Source organism: Zalophus californianus, chromosome 14, assembly GCF_009762305.2.
Source record: "Zalophus californianus isolate mZalCal1 chromosome 14, mZalCal1.pri.v2, whole genome shotgun sequence".
Lineage (NCBI taxonomy): Eukaryota > Metazoa > Chordata > Mammalia > Carnivora > Otariidae > Zalophus > Zalophus californianus.
In genome coordinates, this window is record NC_045608.1 from 9,372,246 (window position 1) to 9,396,900 (window position 24,655).

The 24,655-nt window shown below is 43.8% G+C and overlaps 1 protein-coding gene across 4 annotated transcripts in view; it reads right to left on the bottom strand.

Moving 5' to 3' along the window:
• Positions 1-7,052: 7,052 nt before the first annotated feature.
• LOC113912475 (BRCA1 associated protein) overlaps positions 7,053-24,655 on the bottom strand; it is a 90,810-nt gene continuing 73,207 nt past the window's right edge. For all 4 annotated transcript variants that reach the window (XM_027575592.1, XM_027575594.2, XM_027575595.2 and 1 more), the window contains 6 exons: positions 20,573-20,648; positions 19,969-20,107; positions 19,489-19,598; positions 17,057-17,146; positions 12,026-12,129; positions 7,053-9,468 (listed from right to left, as the gene is read on the bottom strand). In XM_027575592.1, coding sequence (XP_027431393.1) covers positions 9,105-9,468; positions 12,026-12,129; positions 17,057-17,146; positions 19,489-19,598; positions 19,969-20,107; positions 20,573-20,648 — 883 coding nt within the window. In that variant the 3' untranslated portion in view covers positions 7,053-9,104. The remainder of the gene's footprint in view (positions 9,469-12,025; positions 12,130-17,056; positions 17,147-19,488; positions 19,599-19,968; positions 20,108-20,572; positions 20,649-24,655) is intronic.

The following is a 24,655-nucleotide window of genomic DNA, read 5'->3' on the forward strand; positions in this document are numbered from 1 at the left end:
AAGCACCAGTTCCTTTAATCCTCCCACAAATCTTCTGAGGGGCAGCTCTTACTACTATCTCCATTTTGGAGATGAAATCACTGCTCAGAAATGTCACGTAACTTCCCCGAGATCACTCAGCCAGGGAGTAGCAGAGCCAGGGTTTGAACCCCGGGCCCCGGGCACACACCTCTGCACCGCACTGCCTGTCCAGGCTCGGAGGCAGACTTACCAGATCTCAGTTGGCAAGGAGAGACCTTGAGCACATCCTTCCTGCACGGCCTCAGACGGAACCACCCCTGTAGCGCTTGGATCTCAGACTTTCAACCTCCAGAGCGCAAGACGACTCGTTTCTGTTGTTTGAGCCATTCGGTTTGTGGCACTTTGTTATGGCTGTGCTAAAGCAGACGAATGCACCGTGTAGGTCTCAAGGGGGCTGGGAGGTAGCGAGAGGGAGGGAGAGAGCTGTGAGATGAGCCTGGAAAGGTAGGTGGGCCAGATCACGCAAGACCTTGTAGGCCGAGGCAAGACTTTGGGTTTTACTCTAAGATCCGGGAAAATCACAGATGGGCTTTATTACTGCCGTTAAGTGGGGGTGTCGAGAATGATTTGGAAGGGGGCAGGAGTAACGGTGGAAAGACCAGCAAGGAAGCCACTGCAACTATCCAGGGGAGTGAAGATGGTGGCTTGGACAGACTGGGTTCTGCAGAGATCAGGGGGGTGGTGGGGGGGCTGGGGGCTGCCGAAGCGGGGGAGGGGAAAGAGGGCGGAGTCAAGGGTGATGCCCAGCTTCTGGCTTGAGTTTACTGGATGGATGAGGTTGGTTCTTATTCTGAAACAAAAGACCAGAGCTGGGGGTAGAGACAGATTTGTGGGGGGGAGAACGAAAGTGTTCCTTTCAAACGGGTGAAGGTACATGTGTGCGCAACATCCCAACAGAGACGTTGAGCAAGCAGACGGATCTGTGAATCTGGAGCTCAGAGCAGGGTCTAGGCCACAGCTAGAAATCTGGGGATGGGATGTCACGGCATCGAGATGGTCTTTCTCACCTAGAGAGAGAGGAGAAGGAAGACAGAGGCCAGGACTCATCCCTGAGAAGCCCTCTCCTGAGGGCTGGTGGAGATGACCGGGAATGACTCATGGCTGCTGGTGTGCAGACAAACCACAGCCTGGGGAGGCCAGGCTCGTCCTGGAGACAGGGAGGGCCCTCAGGAGGACACGACACTTAGTCAGGTGGACTGCAGGAGTAGGAAACGGCCGGGGAAGGTAACAGCCGTCAAGCTGTCAGAGGGAACGGAAGCAAAGACCCGTGGGTCAGTGTCCTAGGGTAACAAAGTACCACAAACCGGGGGCTTAGAACAAAGAGAAGTTGACTCTCTTATAGTTCTGGAGGCTGAAGTCCGAAGCAAGCCCTTTTTGTACACAATCAACCAAGGGGGCATCTGTGACTACCCTCCTTAAAGCAGCCCTTCCCTCCTGCCCCCTGACACTGTTTCTTCCTAGCACTTATGTTTTCTGAAATTTCATACAATTTCGTTTGTTTGTTTGTAAGGCAGAAATGCCGGGGACTGTTGTATCCGCTGCTATATCCCCAGAATCCTGACAGGGTCTGGCACTTAGTAGGCCCTCAAGTAATTACTGAGTGAACAAATAAACCATATAGAAACAATAAGCCTAGAAAACACTAGAAGAAACACCCCAAAGTGTTAATGGTTTCCTCTGTTGAGATAAGACTTTTACTTTTCCTCTATTTTCCTGCTTAAAAAATAAAACATCCTATTTTGTGGGGAGGGGGGAAGGAAATGCTCTACATCTTGATTTGGGTGGTGATTACACAGACGTGGACAACTGTTAAAACTCATCCAACTGAACGCTTGAGACCTGCATTCTGTTATATGCTAATTATATTTAAAAAATAAACATATAAATAATATATGTATATCTCAAAATACAATGCTCTTACAATTATAGCATTTAAAATATATAATTGTAAATAGGATAATAGGTATTGCATCTGTATTCTAAATTAAATTTGACTTGTTATAATACTAAAAAGAAAGAAGAAGGTTTTGGATGACCTTTACCTGCGGACACACACCGACCAGTCTATACCTGCCAAGTTAACACTGCTTTGTAACATCCCCCGGTAGTTTATAAAAATTTTGTTCTAGGCTTTCTCTCTCCATTTATTCTGTAATAAACTGAAGCCACAAGCTAAGCTGTTCCCTCTAGAATCTAGTTTCCAGTTAGCCCGTTTATTCCTGTTTGTGCCTCTGGGGGCAGTAACTGAGTCTATACTCTCAAAGAAAGGACTCCTTAGAGTCTAGACAGTTTTGTTCCAGAAGCAACTTTTCCAGCTGGGGAAAGCACCCCGGCTTCCATGAGGCTCTATATAAAAGAACTGAGATGTCAGCTTAAATGGTTAGTGTGGACTGGGCCCCAAGCCTCCCCAGGGTGAAGGCCACAACAGGCCATCAGAATGATTTTCCAAAGCCAGCCCTTGGGTTGGAGCGGGGGGGGGGGGGGGACAGTGGAGTGGTTTTCTTCCTCCTTCTTTATCTGGCTCAGGCCCCGCTGAAGTGGGAGAGGAGACAGAAGTCAGAAAGTTCCATGAGGAGAAGGGGGGGCTTGCAGAAGGTGGGTGTACGGGACTGTTTTACTCACACCAAAGTGGTCTCAACTCCGTACTCTGCTCCTTTCCCAAAGCAACCACAAAACGGGGACTTGGGAGCTGTGTCCTTTCTGTTCCCATGTCCCAGGGTTGGGGGGGCCAGTTGAGCGGCGTGGCCGGGAGCCCAGATTTTGGACTCAGGCAATGCTGGTATGGAGCACTGCCCTTATCAGGGATCCGCGATGCGACCTCGGCCAGTCCTGACTTAACTCCTGCTGGGCCTCGGTTTCTCAGTTTGTACGGCGGGGTGGCTCTACCTACCTCAGAGGCTGGCATGGAGGACTGAACGGAACAACACATGGAAAGTACTCAGCACAGGAACTGTGGTCCGGTCAGCAGGAATCCAACAAATGTGAACTAGCCCTTGGAATCAGATGCATCAAAACAGGGCAGAACTTGCTCCCGTCTCTAACGCTCAGCCAGTGGAGGAGAATTCTCTAATTCTGCGCTTCTAATTCTCTTGGCTTTGGGTCCTACCAAAGAAAACAGAGGTTCTGGGTCTGCCCCTCTGGATTGCCTACTTGGGGGTAACTGGTGCTGGAAAAAAGTTCTCTCCTGGGGATGTTCTTCTACGTTGTTCCAAGTCAATTTAGGTTCACACAGGCTAACAGTAACTCAATCGGGGTTCTTAGCGTCCATTACCTCCCTTCTCACAAAAATTTTATCTCGGCAGGTGAAAAGAAAACTGTTTTTCTTAAGAGTTCACCAAAAAGCCCTCTCCCAAGGAGGGCTCGGAGAGGAGAGAGGCGGGGCTAGGTGGAGGCTCTCCTTCTGGGGATTATTCTGGTTCTGAAAAGCCTCAGAACATTCTTATTTATAAGAGTGAGGGGAAAGGGGGCCGCGGGGAGAGGGGAATCAAGCACATAGGAAGAAAGTGAGAAGGGAGAGCTTTAGCATTGCTCTGGCCAAACAGAGCTAGGAATCTCGCCAAAGGGAGAGTGCACGATTGGCGGCAGCCGAGAAAGCCTGTATGGACTTTGAGGAAAGCTTCTGGGCCTCAGCACGGGGCCTCCTCCTTCGGGGCCAGGAGAGTTCTGGCAGCAGCCCCCCGGCCCAGCATGTTCCCACATAATTGAAGTCGAATGTGCTTGGGGGGAGGGTGGATAGAGGAGGCCTCCGAGTTCCTGGCTGCAGAACCTCAGCGTTCTGCAGTTGGCCCTGTTTGGGATCAAAGCCAGTTAGTGTTGATTTTCCGCAGCATGGAAACACATGCAACGAAGCTGTTTTCCTGAGGCATGCATTTTGAAAAGAGGATTTTAATTTTTTTCCCCAAGGACAGGTGGGGCCGGGAGGTGGGGGAGGGGGGTTGTGACGTGGCTCTTCTATTGCTGTCTCTTCTGCAAACGGTTTTGGGCTCATAGTTTCCGTGTGAGCACAAACGAATCAGTTAGGATGTGTGAATGGGTATGGCCATGATTTAAGGCGAAGTCTTTCACAAAAGAGAATTCCTGGAAAATGCTGCTGGAGGACCCTCTGGCTGTGTGTGATAAGTCACAATTTGTTTGCTCTCCGCTGGAGTGTTTCCAGGAGAGCGGCTCTCTTGTTCCTCCTAAAATTTTCCATGGACTCTCCTTCACTTCTCGGTCTTTCTCTGTGATCTTGTTCTTCTGCCCCTGAAATTAGTTTGTGTTCCTTCTTTTCAGTTAGCACCAGTCTTTTGGGGCTATTATGTTAGTGATGCAAAGTGACACCGTCTAGTTTCTCAAGTGGTGGGGACACATCATTCTTTTAATGGCACTCGACTGTGCCCAGCCCTCTAGGGAAAGTCTGGACTCTTGGCCCATTGGGCCATACCCAAGGGATTGAGACCTATAATCACAAATCAATTCGGCTGGAGGGGTCTCAGGGCACCCTTCCCTTTTATTTATTTTTTTTTTAAAGATTTTATTTATTTATTTGAGAGAGACTGAGAGATAGAGAGCACGAGAGGGAAGAGGGTCAGAGGGAGAAGCAGACTCCCCGCCGAGCAGGGAGCCCGATGCGGGACTCGATCCCGGGACTCCAGGATCATGACCTGAGCCGAAGGCAGTCGCCCAACCAACTGAGCCACCCAGGCGCCCCACCCTTCCCTTTTAAATAAGGAAATGGACATACAGGCAGATTTGGTCTGGGACCTTCTGCTCCTTCCAGACAAAAGATGGCGAAAGACATCTCCACAGAGGCCAGGTCAGTACTGCTTCTCCTATTCAGCATTTACGACCGGTGCTATATAGCTCTGCTTTTATCTTTTGAGAAGGATTTCACCATCAGTCGTATTATACTAGGATACCAACCTCTTTGCATTTATATCGAGGCTGGATCTGAAAGGAGTTTTGGGTCAGGGGATTTAGAACACGGTCTGAAAAAAGGCAAAGCAGCTTTAGTTCACTTAGAGCACTTGGTAATTAGCCTTGGAGTAACAAACGTTATCTGCACCAGCACTGCTCCGTGCCAAGTACCAAAACCACATTTTCCAGATGATTCCAGTGAGAAGTTTCTGACCCGAAGCAATTCAACATTGGGCCCCAAAGACCACAATCATCTTGTATAAAACAACAGATTGTTCATCTCTCCCTGGCCTTCTTTAGTGAGCAAGAATGCAAAATCCAGATTAAGAACCAACTGCAGAGCCCCCTTCGCACTCGCCTAAGCTTCCAGAATTACAGTAAGAGATTGCTCCATGTTCGTGAAAAGTATACTAGCTAAAATGATGCTGAGATAGTTTTGGCTTCTGGGAGTGCAGCTTTCAAAAATGAATGTCTAGCAGAACCTAATATTGTTAAGTGCCTGAGCATTCTGGGGAGGGCATGAGTCCCAGGGAGACAGGGTAAAAAGGGTTACCAGGAAGTGGTAAATGGTTACCATTACCTTTAAATGACGAAAAGAAGGCATAAAGGAGTTGATTATAACATTAATCAGGATAAAGAGGCCACAAGCCCTCCCCACACCCCCACCAAAGAGGGTAAAAAATAAAATAAGTTTTATATATAAACTTCCTTGAGGTCTCCCAATGCACCAGTGCAAAAATACTTGTTTGCTCTGGGGTGAGGGCAGTGCAGTGTTTGTGGGGGTGGGAGTGGGGAATGAATTTCGGGCTGCACAGGATGAGACGCTGGGCTTTGGCTCTGGGGCAAAACGGGGCGGGGAGGTCCCTGAAGGGAAAGGCTTTTCCTCCCATTACTACTTTACTCTTTCCTGGCATTTAAAATTTTTAACTTTAAAAGCTACATCTGGGGGCGCCTGGATGGTTCAGTAGGTGGTGTCTGGCTCTTGGTTTTAGCTCAGGTCATGATCTCAGGGCCCTGGGATCCAGCCCCAGTCAGGCTCCGTGCTCAGCAAGGAGTCTGCTTGAGGGTTCTCTCCCAACAAGCCCCCATCCCCCCACACGCATGCTCTCTCGCAAATAAACCTTAAAAAAAAAAAAGCTACATCTGTTGGTGTAGGCACTATGCAGATATTCTAGGACTCCCACTTCAAGAACCTTCACAGACAAGAATGAAAAGGGCTGGTTCGAAGCAGAAGCCTGTCGGAGAACACTTGGTGGCTTCCTAAACTCATTTAAGGTGAGAGCCAGGTCTCTGAGCAGTGGAGACATCCCCCAGCACAATGAAGGAGCAGGAACTGGGTCGTGAGAGACTCCTGAAAAATTTCCCTTCCGCTGCCAAGAAAGAAATTAACGCAGCAGAATTCACTGCGACAGTTAATTCAGCTTTTTCCTGGAGAAGACGAAATCACTTTCCTCAAATGTGAGAGCGACTTTCCTTTTTTAGCTAAAGCTCATTGACTTCATCACGTGAGCCCGTCGGCCACCAGCCCAAGCAACGTGGCAGAGTGCGCAGCAGCCAAATCTTAAGGATAGTATTTGTAACTTGTGTATCCCGACTGTACCAGGAGAGGGGTTTCCAAGTGATGACAGAAGGTTGTTCATTTGTGATTTGCCAAGCTCTCCACACTCTACTGGCTGACTGGTTTCCTACCCTCTCGCTGAGGACAACCTCCCTCAGCAAGCCTGGAGCTGGGAGTTGGGAGTTGGTTCAGGGCTTTGTCTGACCCGTGTATCCTAACCAGTCCCATCTGGGACGGTTTCAAAAAGGAAAACGATCTCAGCTTGCGATAGGGCCTGGGAAAAGTCTCTGGTGTGTAAACTGATTGCTTTCCATTTGCAAAAGAGTTGTGGGCTGAGTCTCAGCCTATCCCGAGCCTCCAAATTGAGATAATTTTCCTTATTTTACTTTTTATTAGTTTGGGAAATTGGAGCAAAGGGGTGGAGAGATGAATAATCTAGCTGCTCACTCTATTGTTGAGGGGATGATTTTTAATGCTTTTTTTAAAATCTAGGTCATTGACACTTTCTTAGGTTATTTAGATACAAGCTCCCGAGCAAATGTCAATCAGAGAGGCACAAATTTCACACAGGTCAGAATCATGTCAAAGTTTGGTTGTTTTAATGCAATTTCATTGTTCAAGGTAGTATGGATATATTAAGTGGTTCATTTCCATCCTGAAGAAAACATGAACAGTTTCTACCTTATGTAATTTTGTCAAATTCAAACATGACTCTTTGACCTTTTTCAAAGACAGTTTCTTAATGTATCTTGATAAGATTCTTTATTTCTGGAAAAAAATGTTTAAACCTTCAAGTAGTTTGGAAACATTTGCCTATTTGCTCATTCCTCTGGGCACAGCCTTTCAGAGCACTTAGCCCACCTGTACTGAAGCTCTCTGTTCTCCCAGCTAGTGGTAGGGCTGTTTGATGGAGGTGATCATGGGAAAATGAGGAGCGAGCAAGCTTTGTCAACTACTTCTAATTCTCTCAATTAGTATGCTACGATCCACCCCAGCTTCTGCAAGGTCAGACATGCAAGACAAGTACTTGGCCAAAAAAGCAGGATTCTAACTAGTGTAAAAATAGATTTTAAATAAAATAGAATCTCTATAGGAAAGAGAATTAGGTTATGCTTTACATTCCCATTCTTGCTTTAAGATACCTGTATATATAAGTCCAAGGGGGACTTGTTGGTCTGCCCTAAGTAAAAATTGAGAATGTCTGAGTACATTCATTTTGCAAAGTTACAGGTGAGGTTTTTTGGGAAATGCTACAGCACATCCCACAAAAATGGAGGGGTGATTAACAATACAGCTTGTGTGCTAACACATAACATATAAGACATTTAGGCCACAGGGGATGAGGTCTAACCATAGGCTAAAAAACAATTCTAAAATGTGATCATTTGAAAACTCTAATTCTAAAGCAGAAAACAAACCCCATCATTTAACGGCATGTCTTATTAACCCATCCAGCTACCTCTTTTGGAAGCTTAAATTCCAACACGGGTCTTACTTTAAGTTTGCTCAATTACTGCGTGGGATGAATTACTTGACGTTAAGGTTTCTAGAAAAAGTACACAGCCCCTCTGTTGGCTCACAACAAGCATTGCATGACTCTTTTAAAGGGGCTCTGTTAAAATTCTAATTTTCGGATTTAGAAACAGCCTTTGGTTGTATCTTGAAAGCATCATTGAAAATCTGCCCAAGCTCCCTCTAGCCGCAACCTGAACATGCAGCCCGATCTTTTGTAAACATTCAGAAAACACTGATCCCAGCAAAATACACAATCAGCTAGTCAAAGGCCTCACTCTGCATTTTCACATGGATGATAAATCTGCCTGCTGATTCTTGCTAGATGCTAGGAAATCCACTCTGAGAGTTGGGTCTTAGAGTAACCCTTCAGCCTCCTCCTTACTTGAGGTTCATAATGTGGTATGGAGTCATTGAAAACAAAGTAGAAGCGCCACCATTTTTCCTACACTGGGTCCGCTCAGCCTGGGCGGGTTGTTTGTTTTTCCTGGCTAGCCCCGGAGCAAGAGATGGCTGCTGGTGACAGGCTAGTGACTAAAGGTTTACTGGCCCAGCCTCTTTTCCTGTGACCTTCAACCAATTCTTCAATTCCCAGACTGCAGGGAGGGAGGACAATGACAGGAGACTAACGCTAGGGAATTTTCATAAATCCTCAGTGGCCAATGCAAACCTCTCTTTAAAGCAGCTGCTATGACCTCAGGTAATGTGACCTCTGAGGTTGCCAAAAAAAAAAAAAAATTTGACGTCTTGAACCGACCCCAGAACTGAATGTCAAATCCACTGACTCAATAAATACAATGGAAAACTGCACAGCAGAGCTGGGGCTTCTGTCAAGTAGCAAGGCAAAATGGTCATCAGAACGTCTGAGGTTAGTGAACTCCTATGGTGGGAAACAGCGGCCACCTCTTAAGCCCCGGCCCGTTCCCATCAGCTCTCCTCGCCACGGCCACCGGCCCTCCAGTTACTACAGCGCACGCCAGCCAAGAAAAGATCCAAACAACGGCGGCTCCGTCCTCACTTGTACTTAATCAAGGTCCACCCTCACACGTAGCTGAAACCCCAGCACACCCTTGCCGCGCCAGGGAGAACAGTCTCAGGGACACCTGTTTCCTAGAGGTCACTTGCCCCTCTTGCTGCGGCCTTTCCTGGAGGGCAGCTTCCCACTGCCACCCGAAGAGGGGGGGCTGGAGGCTGAGGCCACAGCGATGTTGATCTGTCCCTCCTGGATTTCCTGCCGGGTCTCAGCAGGCAGGTGGTTGATCTTCTGCTGTGTCTCCAGGTAGAACATGACGTCACGCAGCTGCTCCTGGATTTCGGTGATCTGCAGATCCTTCTGGTCGCAGGTCTCCTTCAACACCCTCTCCTCCTCCTTCAGTTTGTTCTGCAGGAGGACTTGGTTGGCTCGCAAACACTTGTTCATTTCCTGCTCCTCTTTGAGCTCTGTGGTGAGTTTGGCCACTTTCGTGTTTAGTTGGGTGCACCTTTTGCAAAACAAAGGAAGAAAAAAAAGCATGTTTTTCACTTGCTGACACGGTCCCCTTTCTGCCCTGGGACTGAACAGAGGCACTGTGATCTCAGAATCCATTGAGGGACTGGACTCCTCCCCCCTGCGGCGGAAGGAGACTGGTTGGCTGCCACTGCAACAGCTTTATAAAGCAAGGATTTTGCTCGAGTTAACAGCATGGCTTCAGGACAATTTTTCTAGGCATCAGGCATTTTTCAATTGCAGAAACGATTCTGCGATTCCTGGTAAAACTCCTACTGCTTCTCTGCTTTGCAGTCTGTGGTCAGGTAGGTGGCTCGGAGACAACAGCCACGATAAAGAAGTTCTGAGGAAAAGTGACGCTCTCGGAGAGCCACGCGCATTCCCCGGGGGACAGCTCCCAAGGACAGGGGGTGCCCTGTTCTCGATGCTCAATCTCACTCATAAGTAAATAATTACAAATTAAAACACCATTTGGGATATCATTTTTCTGTATCAGAATGCCAAAGGGCTCAGACGTGGGGAAAGAGGAGCTTCCAGGCATTGGCACTGGAACATGAACTGCTACCAACTCTTTGGAAGTCAACTTGGCAATACCTATAAAAATCAGAATTTTATGTGCCCTCTGCCACACCTATTCTAGGAATTTATCCTACAGAATATATTTCAGACTACACTGAAAGAAACATGGAGCAAAACGCTCATTGCAACAGAGTTTATAGTAGTCCAAGACTTGAGACAACTTAAACATCCATCAACAGGGAACTGGTTAAAATTATTATGGGACCTCCAGACAATGGAATACTGTGCAGCCTTTATGAAGATCAAGATAGATCTAGATGTACCAATAGGAAAAAAAAAAATCTCCAAAACAGAATATTTACCAAACAGAATACCTAATATTATTCTTTTTTTTTTTTAGAAGAAAGATTATGTATGTGAGATGTGAGCAAAAGATTTGGAAGAGTAAATATTCACTGGTACCATTAATTAATAATGGTAACCTCTAGATAGATAGCATGATCTACAGGGTGGAAAAAACCTTCCAGTTTTAATTCTTTCATATAGTTTGTTAGGGAGCGGAAGTATAGAAGAATATTTTAATTTCTCTTAATGCTGTAGTGTTGTTTTTACAGAAGTTTAAAACAAACAAACAAAAACCCTTGGATGCCGGCTGCCTCAAGGGCACGTAACTCTTGATCTCAGGGTTGTGAGTTTGAGCCCCCATGCTGGGTGCAGAGATTACTTACAAATAAAATGTTTAAAAGAAAACAAACAAAACAAAAAAACTTTGGTGAAGAGTGTTGTGGGTGAAGAAAAAATTTTGAAACAGATAGTGGTGACAGTAGCAGGATGTTGTGAATGCCACTTAACGTCACTGACATATTTTATGTTACATAGACTTTGCCACAATACAAAAAAAAAAAAAACTATTAAAATAACCCCTACTTTTAGGGCACCTGGGTGGCTCAGTTGGTTAAGCTACTGCCTTCAGCTCAGGTCATGATCCTAGAGTCCCAGGATCGAGTCCCGCATCGGGCTCCCTGCTCGGCAGGGAGTCTGCCTCTCCCTCTGACCCTCTCTCCTCTCATGCTCTGTCTCTCAAATAAATAAATAAAATATTAAAAAAAAAAAACCCTACTTTTGAATAAGGGGAAAACAGGTGAAGGGTAAATGGGAACTCTCTGCACTATCTTGGTAGCCTCTGTAAATCTGAATTTCTACCAGAATAAAGGTTTATTAAAGGGGTGCCTGGGTGGCTCAGTCGTTAAGCGACTGCCTTCGGCTCAGGTCGTGATCCCAGGGTCCTGGGATCGAGCCCCACATCGGGCTCCCTGCTCCGCGGGAAGCCTGCTTCTCCCTCTCCCACTCCCCCTGCTTGTGTTCCCTCTCTCGCTGTGTCTCACTCTCTGTCAAATAAATAAATAAAATCTTTAAAAAAAAAAAAAAGGTTTATTAAAAAACAAAACAACTTTTAAAGCTATCCTCCTTAAATTTATTTTTTATCTGTTTGTCCGGAAGTAAAAAAATCAGTTATTTTTGTGAGTATACTTAAACTAGAAAGTAATTTCAATCAGCAGCAACTACCTTCCCCTAACAGTAGTAGAGTACGTCCTTGCCATGCTGTTTTTGAGCTTTTCGCAGCATATTCAACAAGTTTGGCCTTTAATTCCTGTCTAAGGCCAGAGTACACACCATCTCCGCCTTAGACAGTTGCTCTGCTGAGAGTTCTCAGCCACATGGCTCAGAGAAGCTGCAGCTCTGAGCACAAGGCAGTTGCTTTCTAGAGGCAAAAATAAAAGATATTTGCACATACAATAATCAAAGACGTCAGGGGAGAGTGCTGCATTCCACATGGCATCCACCTGGCATGAAACGCTACAGTTTTTAATAAACGGAAAGTCACAATAAGTTTGCTCCATATATAGGGAGACCCCTGAAAACCCAGTAATAAGACACATTTGGAAAGTGTTTCCACCGGAGTGGAGGAGATTACCTGTTTATGAGCCTGTTACAATGAAAAAGCTAATTATAATGAGACGAATTACACCTACTTTCTTTCCACAGACTGCTTTTCTTTTAGGAGATCATTTAATCTGTGCTCCAGATTATCACATTTCTCAATTGTTTCTTTAAATTTGGTCTTCATGTTGTTAATCTAGAAGAGCAAACAGAGGTCAGTTTCACTTCACAGAGGCATAGTTGTGTGTTCTCTGGGGCTAACTTGAACAGTTTCTTCAGTCACCTGTCTATAACTTTTGACAAACCAAACTAAGAAAAGGTGAGACGATCATTTGAAAGAATTTCTATAACGGAAATAAACATCCTGAGAAATCCTTTCTCCCCCCCTTACTGTTTATCTATACCAGAGTGATCAGGAGCAGCTGAATGTCAAGCGAAAGACTCAAAAGTGAAGGAAGAGCTTCAGGCAGCCGAGCAGGAGACGGTCTGTCAGAGTCCAGACCAGAGCCTCCTCTTCTTAATTCATCATTTTTTTTTCCTCCTGAGATCACATTCCAAAAATTACTATCCAAATAATCTAACAGGGGCGCCTGGGTGACTCAGATTGTTAAGCATCTGCCTTCGGCTCAGGTCACGATCCCAGGGTCCTGGGATCAAGTCCCACGTCTGGCTCCTGGCTTGCCTGGGAGCCTGCTTCTCCCTCTTCCCTGCTCATGCTCTCTATCTCTCTGTCTCAAATGAATAAATAAAACCTTTAAAAAAAACAAATAATCTAACAAACTAATTTAATCCAAGAAAATGGTGATAACTGATTTTAACTGTTCGGGTGCCCCCCCGCAGCTCTTTATTAATTTTCTCATGTACCACAAAGCCACATGGAACATAAGCCGTTCTTGTTTCGAGTTAATTTGTAAGTGCAATATAGAGAGAACGAGTTCATGTCACATTGTCTTAGCAACTGAAGAGAATTTTAAAATTCTGGTGTATTCTGTGTCAGAAACCAAGAGACTTTTGAAGTCTAGCTAAGTAGATGCTGGATTCACCCAGGTGTGACAATCTACACAACTGAGAAATGCCTCAGCCCTACTGGGGTAAGGACACAGGGCGAAGATTAGATGGGAAGGAGAAGTAGTGAGGCTGGGTGGATCATGAGGCAGTAATAACACGAACTGAAAGGGACTGAGAATTTAAATTCTATGGCCCACATACCAGCCAGGTGTTTTGTAAGCAGTATCTCCTTTGTATCTTATAAGAAGCCGGAGACTTCGATGTGGCAACCTTTTACAGAAACAGGCTTATAGAAAGGTGAGGCAATCTGCCCAAGGTCACCCAACTAGAGCATGGTGGGTCCAGGACTGGACACCAAATCTGGATGCAGAGCCAAGTTCTAAACCTCCTTGTACTACACTGCAGGTCACAGCTGTACAGCAAAGGAAAAATGACCCTTGGCACATATAAACTCTCAGCATTGTCCATCATGTTAAAAAAAGGGCCACTGCTTTTCATACTTTCTTTTAAAAACTTGCCACATGGCCTACCTAACAGATTTCTAACAGCACTGTTTTGTTTTGTTTTTTAATAATAAGAAAATAACTGTAGAAATTAACTTTATAGCCAACTTCTCTTAAGTTGGAAGAACACGCAATTGGAAGAAGATTCCTCTATGTCATGAAAATAAAAATAGCTTAAAAACCGCTCTAATTTGGGGTGCCTGAGGTGGCTCCGTCAGTTGGGCGTCTGCCTTCGGCTCAGGTCATGATTCCAGTGTCCTGGGATCCAGCCCTGTATTGGGCTCCCTGCTCAGTGAGAAGCCTGCTTCTCCCTCTCTCTCTGCCCCTCCCCCTGTCTGTGCTTGCTTTCTCTCACTGTCAAATAAATAAATAAATTCTTTAAAAATTTTTAAAAAATTGCTCTGGTATTAATTTCCTCCCCAATACTGTTTTAAAATAAAAGACCAGGGGCGCCAGGGTGGCTCAGTCATTAAGCGTCTGCCTTCGGCTCAGGTCATGGTCCCAGAGTCCTGGGATCGAGCCCTGCATCGGGCTCCCTGCTCCGTGGGAAGCCTGCTTCTCCCTCTCCCACTCCCCCTGCTTGTGTTCCCTCTCTCACTGTGTCTCTCTCTGTCAAATAAAATCTTTAAATAAATAAATAAAAATAAAATAAAATAAAAGACCATTAGTTCCTTTGTACGTTTTCTCCTAAACTGACTTCTGTTAGTTTAGGGAAATTGGAAAAGACAAAAATGACTATCAAAAGGAACCAAACTGTATATGTTTTGCTCACTGAAGATACTTAGGCCAAATGCACTTAAATCAAGATGAAAACCAAGTAACCCCAAAAAGCTCTTTACAATTGCTATACACAAATGTTACAATGGTTTAAATCAGTGCTTTTTAAAACCCTTCTATGAGCCCACAATAAGAAACATTCAATATAAGTATACACACACAACTGACGCCAAGAGCTTCACAAAACAATATTAAATATGGCAATGTGCTGATATTTTATACCCATCCTATCCTGTTTCATAAAAATGTCAGCTGCACTCTATCAAACTCATTTCACGATCCACAGCTAGAAAAATACTGATTTACATGGAGCTCCAGGTCCAATGAGAAAAGACGGATCTTTAGGGGCATTCACTTGTCCTGACTGCCTGCTCTATGTTCTTTCTACAAAGCCCCACTAAAACAAGAACCTTCGAGTGGGCATGAGCTTCTAGAACAGACTCTCACATGCTATAGTAATCGCACTACCTAAGGCATGGTGGTGGGTAGTGGCAGGAATGGTATTGTAACAAGTCCACAATGAGGCCCATGACCAAGAATCTCTGTCAGTGAAACCCATGGTCTATTACTGTTTCTCCCTGCACATGGTCTCCTGCTGGCGGTGCCAATGGACAGAGGACTGATCAAAAGGAGGACAGTGGCAGGAACAAAAAGCCTGCATCATCCATTAACTTATGGAAAAGCAACATTTGATATTAGAAAACAAAACATCCTTTTCAAGCCCTTCCAGCTTTTATGCAGGGCTGCGCTTGCCTCCATCTTACCCCTACGTAAAAGGAAACACAAATTTCAGTGTTTAGCTTTCCTGCCCCTTGACTTACTTTTCATGGGTATTTGTTAGGGAATGCAGTTAATCCTAAAGAATCTTAAAAGGCGGTGAGGACCCTAAGCTTAGCTCTCAAGGGTCTGCATGAAGCACTTTAGGTATAACCCCTGTGCAAAAGCCCATTACTGAGGCTGCGCAGAGTTGCCAATGTTCCTCCCTGGGACTTCATAACTTGACACCAAGTGGCAGCGACTCGTGCTCTGCCTCCTGAGTGCTGTCGGAGGCACGTCCTTCCCATATGTACTCCAATCAAGCCCTATGCAGAACTAGTCCACCAAGTGACCCTGAGTGCCTCTGGAAAGGCACTTTCATCACTTGGAACATTCTTGTATCAACTACATCAAGAACTTTTAACTAAAGATGTTAAAGCTGGTGTTAAGCCTTAATTTTAGAGGCCTGATTTCTCCTCATTTGTAGGCATATCCAGAAACTGGGGCCAAAGGGCCTGGCCAATGTGTAAGCCTGACCCTGCTTAATTCCAGGGTAATCCTAGCTACTGCACAGATGAGACCCAAGCCTGGCTCTGCAGTCCTTATCTGAAGGTCTAGTTATTGCCGGGGACTCACAAAGTTACTAAAATAATCATTAACAAAAATTTTAAAGCCTGTATTTAATACTAAGAGGATCAGTGAATTATGAATACTGTCCCTAGAACCTGAGAAAGGTTCTTGGAGCTCCCATTATACACGAACCCTCGGAAGCTCACTAGTTTCCAGACTCTCTACTTTGGAATTGGCAGGGTTCCTTGCAAGTGCTGGAGATAATGGGAAAAGCAAGCAAATGAAGCTCTGTGCCCTCTATCTGGGTTTCCACCAAAATCACAACACTTTTCTCTTTCACCTGTTGGAGTAGTGAATTGGCATCTTCTTTAAAGTATTTTGTTAAAATCCAAAAACCTCGGGGCGCCTGGGTGGCTCAGTTGTTAAGCGTCTGCCTTCGGCTCAGGTCATGATCCCAGGGTCCTAGGATCTAGCCCCGCATCACGCTCCCTGCTCGGCAGGAAGCCTGCTTCTCCCTCTCCCACTCCCCTGCTTGTGTTCCCTCTCTCACTGTGTCTCTCTCTGCCAGATAAATAAATAAAATCTTAAAAAAAAAAAATCCAAAAACCTCTGCTCTAGATAAATAAGGAACCACGGGAATCACTGAAGCTCTAGCACTTCTGCCTTCGTTTCTTTTCTGCGATTTCGAAGAGCTCGGCACCATCTTGCTGCTGCAGAAGCCCACACGTAGCTCCTCAAAGCAGCTGTTCCCAAGCTGACAAACCAACTGGCTGACTCAAATTACAGGCCCTCCTGTACATACTTCTATTTTTTTAATGGAATTGCACAAGGCACTAAAAAACCTGATCGAAGTTAACAAACAAATCTCCCCCCAATCAAAAATACCAAAATACTCAAGTCTTTAAATCCAAGTTTTCTTTTTTTAGGGTATATAGCAGATATTTCATTTCTTCCTCATATATTTAGTGTAATATTAAGCTCAGCATACAATTTTAATCCACTCATCTTGATTTACTGACCCTAGGTGAGAATATATGTTGGTTTCCCTCCCCTTCTTAAATAATGCTCAGTTGCCTGCATTTGCAACAGCATATTTTAGTCTCTTCCTTCTCCTCTTTTTGACTAATTTCATTCTTATTGTGGTCTAGAATTTCTTGTTGCCTGATACTGCCTTCAGGGGCTAAGTCTGTAATATAATGATGATTCATGTTTTTAACCACTTCTCTCTGGAATTCTGATCTAAAGTTAGATTACCGGGGTGAGCCAACTGATTCCAAATTCTTGTTTTCTTTCTTCTCTCTGCACACCGCACGCCCCCCGCCCCGGCTTTACTGAGATATAACTGACGTATGACAAAGATTTCTTTTTAGAGGCAAAACAATTCTCTATCTCTGTATCAGACTAAGGAAGATTCCAGCATTCCTCTTTTCTTGTATCCTGCCTTCTCCCACCCCAACATCAGATAGCCCTGCCATGTGGCACGTCAGCAGCACCAAACCAAAAACTTACTTCCTCTGCTGTGTCCTTCTCTATCCGAACTATCTTGTTTTCCCAGTAGATTCGCTGAGATTCCAGTTGGCTTGTTAGTAAATACGAATACTAGAAACAGAGAATAGACACCAAAACATAAATCACTGTAGTTGCTTAAATTCAATTAAAACCCAACTTTTAATCACCTACAGAAGAGTAGGCGTCACCATCAGAATGTGTATTATATCTTGGTTACACTCTCAACAGACCAGGAGAATACAGAGATGTCAATTACACTCCTGTCCTGGGGCTTACCATCTAGTCTGGATAAGCAAGCAGAGAAATGTACATTAACAAATAAGTTTCTGGGGGCGGCTGGGTGGCTCAGTCGTTAGGTGTCTGCCTTCGGCTCAGGTCATGATCCCAGGGTCCTGGGATCGAGCCCCGCGTCAGGCTCCCTGCTCAGCGGGAAGCCTGCTTCTCCCTCTCCCACTCCCCCTGCTTATGTTCCCTCTCTCCTCTCTGTCAAATAAATAAAATCTTCAAAAACAAACAAATAAAAAAACAAGTAAGTTTCTGTTCAAGCTACCTTTAAGAACCACAGGTTTTTAAATCAAAGTATAACTCAAATCAGCTCACCCCCCTCCAGTAAGCTGTCCCTGTCCCTCCCAGCCTTGGATTAAGTGGTCCTCTCAGCTCATTAAGAGCACTTAATCACCGGGTCTCCCTGACTAGACTACCAACTCGTTGAAAGTGAGGGTTCTACCTTTATTTCTGTGGCCACAGTGCCTGGCACATGCTGGATATCAAGAAATGTTTGCTACCTGACTGCATGAATGAAGGAACGGTGCCTTGTAACTACAGAGAAAGGATAGATGGCTTACAACAGTAGGGTCTGGCAGGACTTCTGAGAGAAGGAGAGATTTGGGAGGGCTTTCAACAGATAGGAGGGGACAGGTAAAGACAGAGATCTGATTCCAGAGAACTACTGGACCCAGATGTGAGCTGTGGACATTCAGGATCTCTTCAATATGAAGGAGTCACATCAATGAGGCGAGGGTGCAAGGTATGGACAGATGGAGTCTTATGGAAGGCTCTGGGGTATTATATTGAGAAATGTGGGCCATGGAGTGGCAACATCACATCTGCATTTCAGAAAGACCATTCTAAGAGACTAAAAGAGACCTGAATGTGTTTGTAAACTAGAGAAGAGAATGAAGGTGCAAGAGAGAGAAAGGCCAGATGGGGGAACATGTGTGTGCCACTGGAATGGGCACGGGGGCTGATCAATGCTGCACTCCTAGCACCACGAAAACTGGCTGACAGACAGCAGCAGCTCTCGATAAACATTTGTTGAATGAATATATTTAGAGTTAATGTGGAAGGATTGCTTATTCTAATAACAATGTAGAAGGTTTAAACTTTTTTTTCATATTAATACAATTAATAGTAAGAACATCAGCTTTATTTTAGGTCCTTCTACTGAGTCTATTAGACCATAGAAGTCTAGAGATGAGCAAGTTTTCAAATTTCCTTTCAAGGTTAAGGGTTTTTTTTTTTTTTTAAGATTTTACTTATTTATTTATTTGAGACAAGGAGAGAGAGAGCACAAGCAGGGGGAGGAGTAGAGGGAGAGGGGGCAAGGAGACTCCATGCTGAGCGCAGAGCCTGACCTGGGGCTCAATCTCACTCAACCGACTGCCTTTGGCTCAGGTCATGATCCCAGGGTCCTGGGATTGAGTACCGCATTAGACTCCTTGCTCAGCAGGGAGTCTGCTTCTCCCTCTCCCTCTGCCTCTCCCCCTGCTTGTGCTTGCTTGCTCTCTGTCAAATAAATTTTTAAAAATCTTGAAAAAAAATAAGTGAAAAAAACAAGACTTGTGTTAAACTTCATTAATGTAAAATTTACAGTACAATAATTTTATAGTAGATGGGATTTATTGCTACAGTGAAAAATCAGATTGTGCTACTTTTGTTGTTTCTTCAACTATATGCATACCCCCAAATGGCTTTATGTATATAAGCATCAAATTCATAAAATACATACTTTGATTATGTAAGTGTCTAATTTATAAAATGTCTAAGATACAAGAAAGCTTCCCGGACATGGAAGGATGCTACTGGGGTTTCCTCATTCTGAACTGCTCAGTTTCCAAATGCTACTGGAATGCTATCAGGCAGATTCTTAACTTCCAGTTTTACTGCAGCTAGAGGATCACCTTAGTATTGAGCTTGAGACAATGAGGAACATCACACATTCAAAATAATGAGGCACGGTGAGACTTAGACTTTCAAAGAAGATAATCAGACAGAATAAAAATATTTTAATAATTCTTTGCAGCAATGATAGAACTTTACATAGTTGACATACAGAGTAAATGGCAAAATTAAAAGCCCAAGCCACTTTTTAAGTTAGGACAATAAAAAGCAGTAAAAAAAGGTACTTAGTAATTACTAATAAAGTATCTTACCTCTAACTGTAAGGCATCTATTTTCTCTTCCTGGCAAGTATCACCCTCACATTCATACTGTACTATTTTTCCATCTGTTTTACTTGCAACCAGTCGATGAACATAGTTATCTGAAGAAAAGAATGAACGCATCAATCAAGGCTTGTTTCTTCACAATGAAAAGGGTCTGCATACACTTTTAACTTTGACAAAATTGTTTTTACGTGTTCTAAATTAAATGCTTGGCAATACTTCTGTACAAGTGGGCTAAATCATTTGAATTTAAGCAAGAGTGAGCGGGCAAGTATGGAAGTGTTAACTCTCTTTATAATGTGCAATTCAGGCCATTTGTAGAAAATAGTGCCCTACAGGCCACCGTGAGAATTTGAGTTTGCCACAGCTGTCAGGAAGATTTCAAGCTGGGAGAGAAAGCGGAGAGGTTCCTAGGGAGAGATGTTCATGCAGAATGAATCCAAATTAGAACACGAGAACAGTGTTCACCTCCGGCATAGTCCCAGACTCGATGGTTGGTGAGCTGCATGGCGTACGTGTGCTGCGTTTCCTCGAAGTGCTTATAAGCATGTCGACTTACATACCGTCCACATCCTATGTGGCCACATATTAAACAAATCCACAGGTTCTGCCACAGAGAAGGTAAGATCTTCATTAGTTATACAAAAACATATGATCTGGCTGGCTCAGAGTGGGAAGGGGCCTGACACGGAATGAAGCTGAGATGTTTCTACAGGAGTTTTGAATAAACGTATATTTAAAACCCCAAAAGCAAGGATGCTTTTATGGGTCAATCATTTTCTCGTTCTGGGTTTTAAGGAACTCTAGGTAAACAGTAAGACAAATATTCACAATTTATCAGCAAAAGTCTAGTCCTTTTCAAAAAAACAAAGAACAGAAAGCAAAGAGTATTTTGCTGAGGAATGTAAAATAATTTATACTTCTTGCCCAACCCTAGACAAGAAGAAAAAAAAAAAAAAAAAGAATCAGCCTGAAAACAATCGAAAAGAATTTAAGCCACACGGGGCAGAAGCAAACCCCAGACCACGAAAGCTGACCTCACTATTCTTTCCCAGCAGCCGCCGGCACTTACTTCCTGCACGCCACACTCGAAGCACTTATTCTCTTCCACTGGCTCTGGCGTTTGGCAGTACCGGCACACAGGACACCTGTCCAGGACCCCAAGTGAGAACGGTGCAGATGAAATACAAGAGATAGCTGTTACAGAACCAAAAGTCAAAAACTGCATTTTAAATCTTCAGTCTCTTACATGCTATGTGTTTATCATAGCTAATGATAACATGCGAAGAACACTTGCAAGTTATTCTCAAATGAAAAAAATACAAAATCTTGATAAAAGGAAGAAGAAAAGGAAGGAGTCTTGATCCGCTTCATGTCTTCTTCCATTCTTCTGTCTAAAGCTTAATCAAAGAACTAAATATGTACAAGTTAGAATTAGGGACTTGAGATAAGTTATTAATTTTATGTCCAGTTATCCATAAAGTATTTTTACTTCAAAAAATCTACCTTATTTCCCAAAGATCTAAATCACTCAAAATGTACTGTCTTCTCTGGGTTGCTCCCAAGAGTTAAAACTAAAATCTATAATAAATTTCACCAAAAAGAAGTTACTATTGGAACGTACAGGGCCTGTTACTATACAATGAACATGTGGAAGAGGCTACCAGTGCCAAGTACTCAAGTGTCAATTTACAAAAAGTCAGTTAAAATGGCACTGAAGGCAAACTCACAGAAACAGAGTAGAAAGGCAGATGGGATACCAGGGTCTCGGGGGAGGCAGCAATTGGGAGATGTTGGTCAAAGGTTACAAGGTTTCGATTATGCAAGAGGAATCAATTCTGGAGAATTGGTGCTCATCAGTGTGACTATAGTTGACAATATTATATTGTTTTTGAAATTTGCTAAGAAGAGAGACTTTGGGTGTTCTGACCACACACACACAAGGAAAATGGTAAAGGTGTGAGGTAAGATATGTTGACTTGGTTGTGAACATTTCATAATGTGTCTGTATAATGAGGCATCAGGTTGTATATTTTAAATATACACAGTTTTTTTAAGATTTTATTTTTAAGTAATCTCTACCCCCAATGTGGGTCTCGAACTCATGACCCCGAGATCAAGAGTCGCACACTCTACAGAATAAGCCAGCCAGGCACCCCTAAATATATACAATTTTTTGGTGATCAATTGTACTTCAATAAACCTGGGGGGAAAAGTCCATTAAAACATCCATTAATGCCTTTCTGTTATACTCAAGACAAAATAACACTAAGTACCAGTCATGAATATTTCTGTCAGGTGGGCAAAAATGATAGAAAGTAGGTTATAACTGAAGCTAATTATGACCTGGCACCAAGAAGAAAGAATGCTTAAGACATAACTAATATCCATTTGTTACCCAACTGAGTAAATAAAACCAAGAAAAGAAAATCAGCAGGAAGAACATGAATTTCTTATCACAGATAATATCAAAGAGAAGCCAGACATGCACCCCAGTGTTGACAGCAGCATTATCAACAACAGCCAAATTATGGAAGCAGTGTCCATTAACAGATGCATGGATAAAGAAGATGGGGCATATACATATATATACACAATGGAATATTACTCAGCCATTGAAAAGAATGAAATCTTGCCATGTGCAACAATGTGGATGAAGCTAGTGAGTATAATGCTAAGCAAAATAAGTCAGTTAGAGAAAGACAAATACCATATGATTTCACTCATATGTGAAATTTAAGAAAACAAGCAAAGGGAAAAGAGAGTGAGAGATGAACCAAGAAACAGACTCCTAACCACAGAGAACACACTGATGGTAACAGAGAGGAGGGGTGTAGGGGGATGGGTGAATGAGGTGGCGGGATGAAGGAGGACACCTGTGATGAGCACAGGGTGATGTATGGAAGTGTTGAATCATTATATTGCATACCTGAAACTAATGTAACACTGTATGTTAACTAACTGGAATTTAAATAAAAACTTTAAAAAAAAGAAGCTGGAAGACAAACTTGAAGAAACAATAGGAATGGCAGCTGTAATGAGCAGCAAGCTGTCTCATTGAAGGTACAAACTAGCTGTGTCATTCCTTTGGTCTGTGTGGCAGCTGTGGTAGTGGTGGGATAAAAATTCATGAATTCTGAAATCTTATTTCCTACATTATGCCAGAATGATCTTTCTGAAATATAAGTATGATCCTGAGAATAAAAAAAGGAAAAAAAATTACAAAAATCACCTTATTTATAGTATACACATAGTATGCTATGACATACCATCTCATTGATTAAAAGATAATTAACAGTTTATTAAATGCTTCCTTCTCCTTAAAAATAAAGTTTGAATTGTCATCTTATTTTCTTGAGGAGGTATTTGGGGAAAACTTCCCAAAATGTCCTTCTCTGACATCTCCATGTGTCGAAAAACCACCCTTCAGGACTGCATACCAATGTTGCCTCCGCCATGCAGCCCTTCTTGACTGCCTCTACTGGGGAAGCCGTCTCTATTTCCCTCCAGTTTCTACCTTGAATTGTATGCACTTATGTAAGCTCCCTTAGCTGACTGAACTTCCCTGAGGAGGATCTATGTTTGATTCTCTCCCATCAGCACCAGCACTACACGGTGCGTGTACTGAGGCTCAAAACATATTCGCTGAAGAAACTATGTTTTTGAGGCTAGCCACCACCAGGTTTGTCCATTTAGACGGTTGAATTCTAGTCCCAGTGCTGGCTTTCTCTGTAGGACAGCTATTTTTTCATTTCTGGGTCTCAGTTACCTCCTCTGTAAAATGAGAAGGCTGGACAATATGGTCCCCTAAACTTCTAACTTTAAAATGCTATGCTTCTGGGGCAGTTAATTTGCCCTGAGAGTAAAACTGGGGTGGTAGGGAACAAAGAAGTGTCCAAAACTTAAGTGGTGTAGCAGATGGACACAAGATACAGATAAACACTTTATGGAATGCATATACTTTAGTGTGGCTTTCTTCAAGGTGAATTTAAACCTGGACAATTCTTTGAAGAGCCCCCACATGATACCCCAGAACTGAGGACCCTCTAGAATTGGGGCAAGATTCTTGTCAAGCTAAACAGGCTAGAAAAACCCAGGGTTTACTCATCTGCTCAAGAGTATTTTCTGAGCTCCTACTATGTGCCAGGTCTCCTGCTAAGGATGAGGGCACAGCAGTGAGCAAGCCAGACAAGGTCCCTGCTCTGTGAAAGCTGGCATTCTTCTGGTCACTTGGGGGTAGACAACAGATTCCTATGGATGTTCACCTTCCTTCCTCATTTCTGGGCTTTGGCATGTGATCTTCCCCTTCCCATGCACACCCCTGCCTTCACACTGCCTTCTCTCAGGTCCCCCTTTCCCTGGCTAATGCCTCCTCATCCTCCTGGAGACTGCACCTCTCAGGCGGCCCTGGCGATCTGAGGGCCCTTGTTCTCCAGTCGTAATGCTGCACACTGCTCCTTTGTAACCCCTGTTATGGCCACGGCTGTGTATTTATTTGTGTGATTATTTGATTCTGTCTTCCTCTCTGTAGTGGGAGACCCAGGTCAGCGTCTTGATTTACTTTTCTAGCTAAATCCTACAGCACAGTTTACAAAGGGAGGAACAACCCTTGATTTAAAAAACAAAAACCAAGGTACAGCTTACACCTCAGTCCTTTGCCTGTGCAACGCCACCCTACAAATAAGGCCTCTACTGCAGTGGGAAATAGGACAGTGTAGGCATACGGGTGCTTCATACCTAGTGGCTGCTATTACTACTGGCCACTGAGTCATCAACAACATGCTAAGTCTGAAATGTTAGACTACCATAGCCCACATGGTAAGAAAGCCAAAGTAAATGGTAAACATCAAGTGCAGGTGATAAATGAGATTTTAGACCTAAATTTCCTTTGGGTAGAAGAGCCTCAAAGCTCAGCTTTACCTTTTTTTTTTTTTCTCTCATTCTCTGGTTCTTGGAAGCAACAATTCATGCTGCTTTTGGAAATCCCACATAGATTCTGAATCAGCATACTAAGAAGGACATGGTCTAAGAATGCTAATTGATTCCCACATGAACTAGTGAAGAAAAATGGAAGGCCCTTCCATGCGACCTCTTCACTGTCATGGTGCCCAGGTGTATAAAGTCAAGCACTTGGAATGGTTCATTTTTGGTAGTG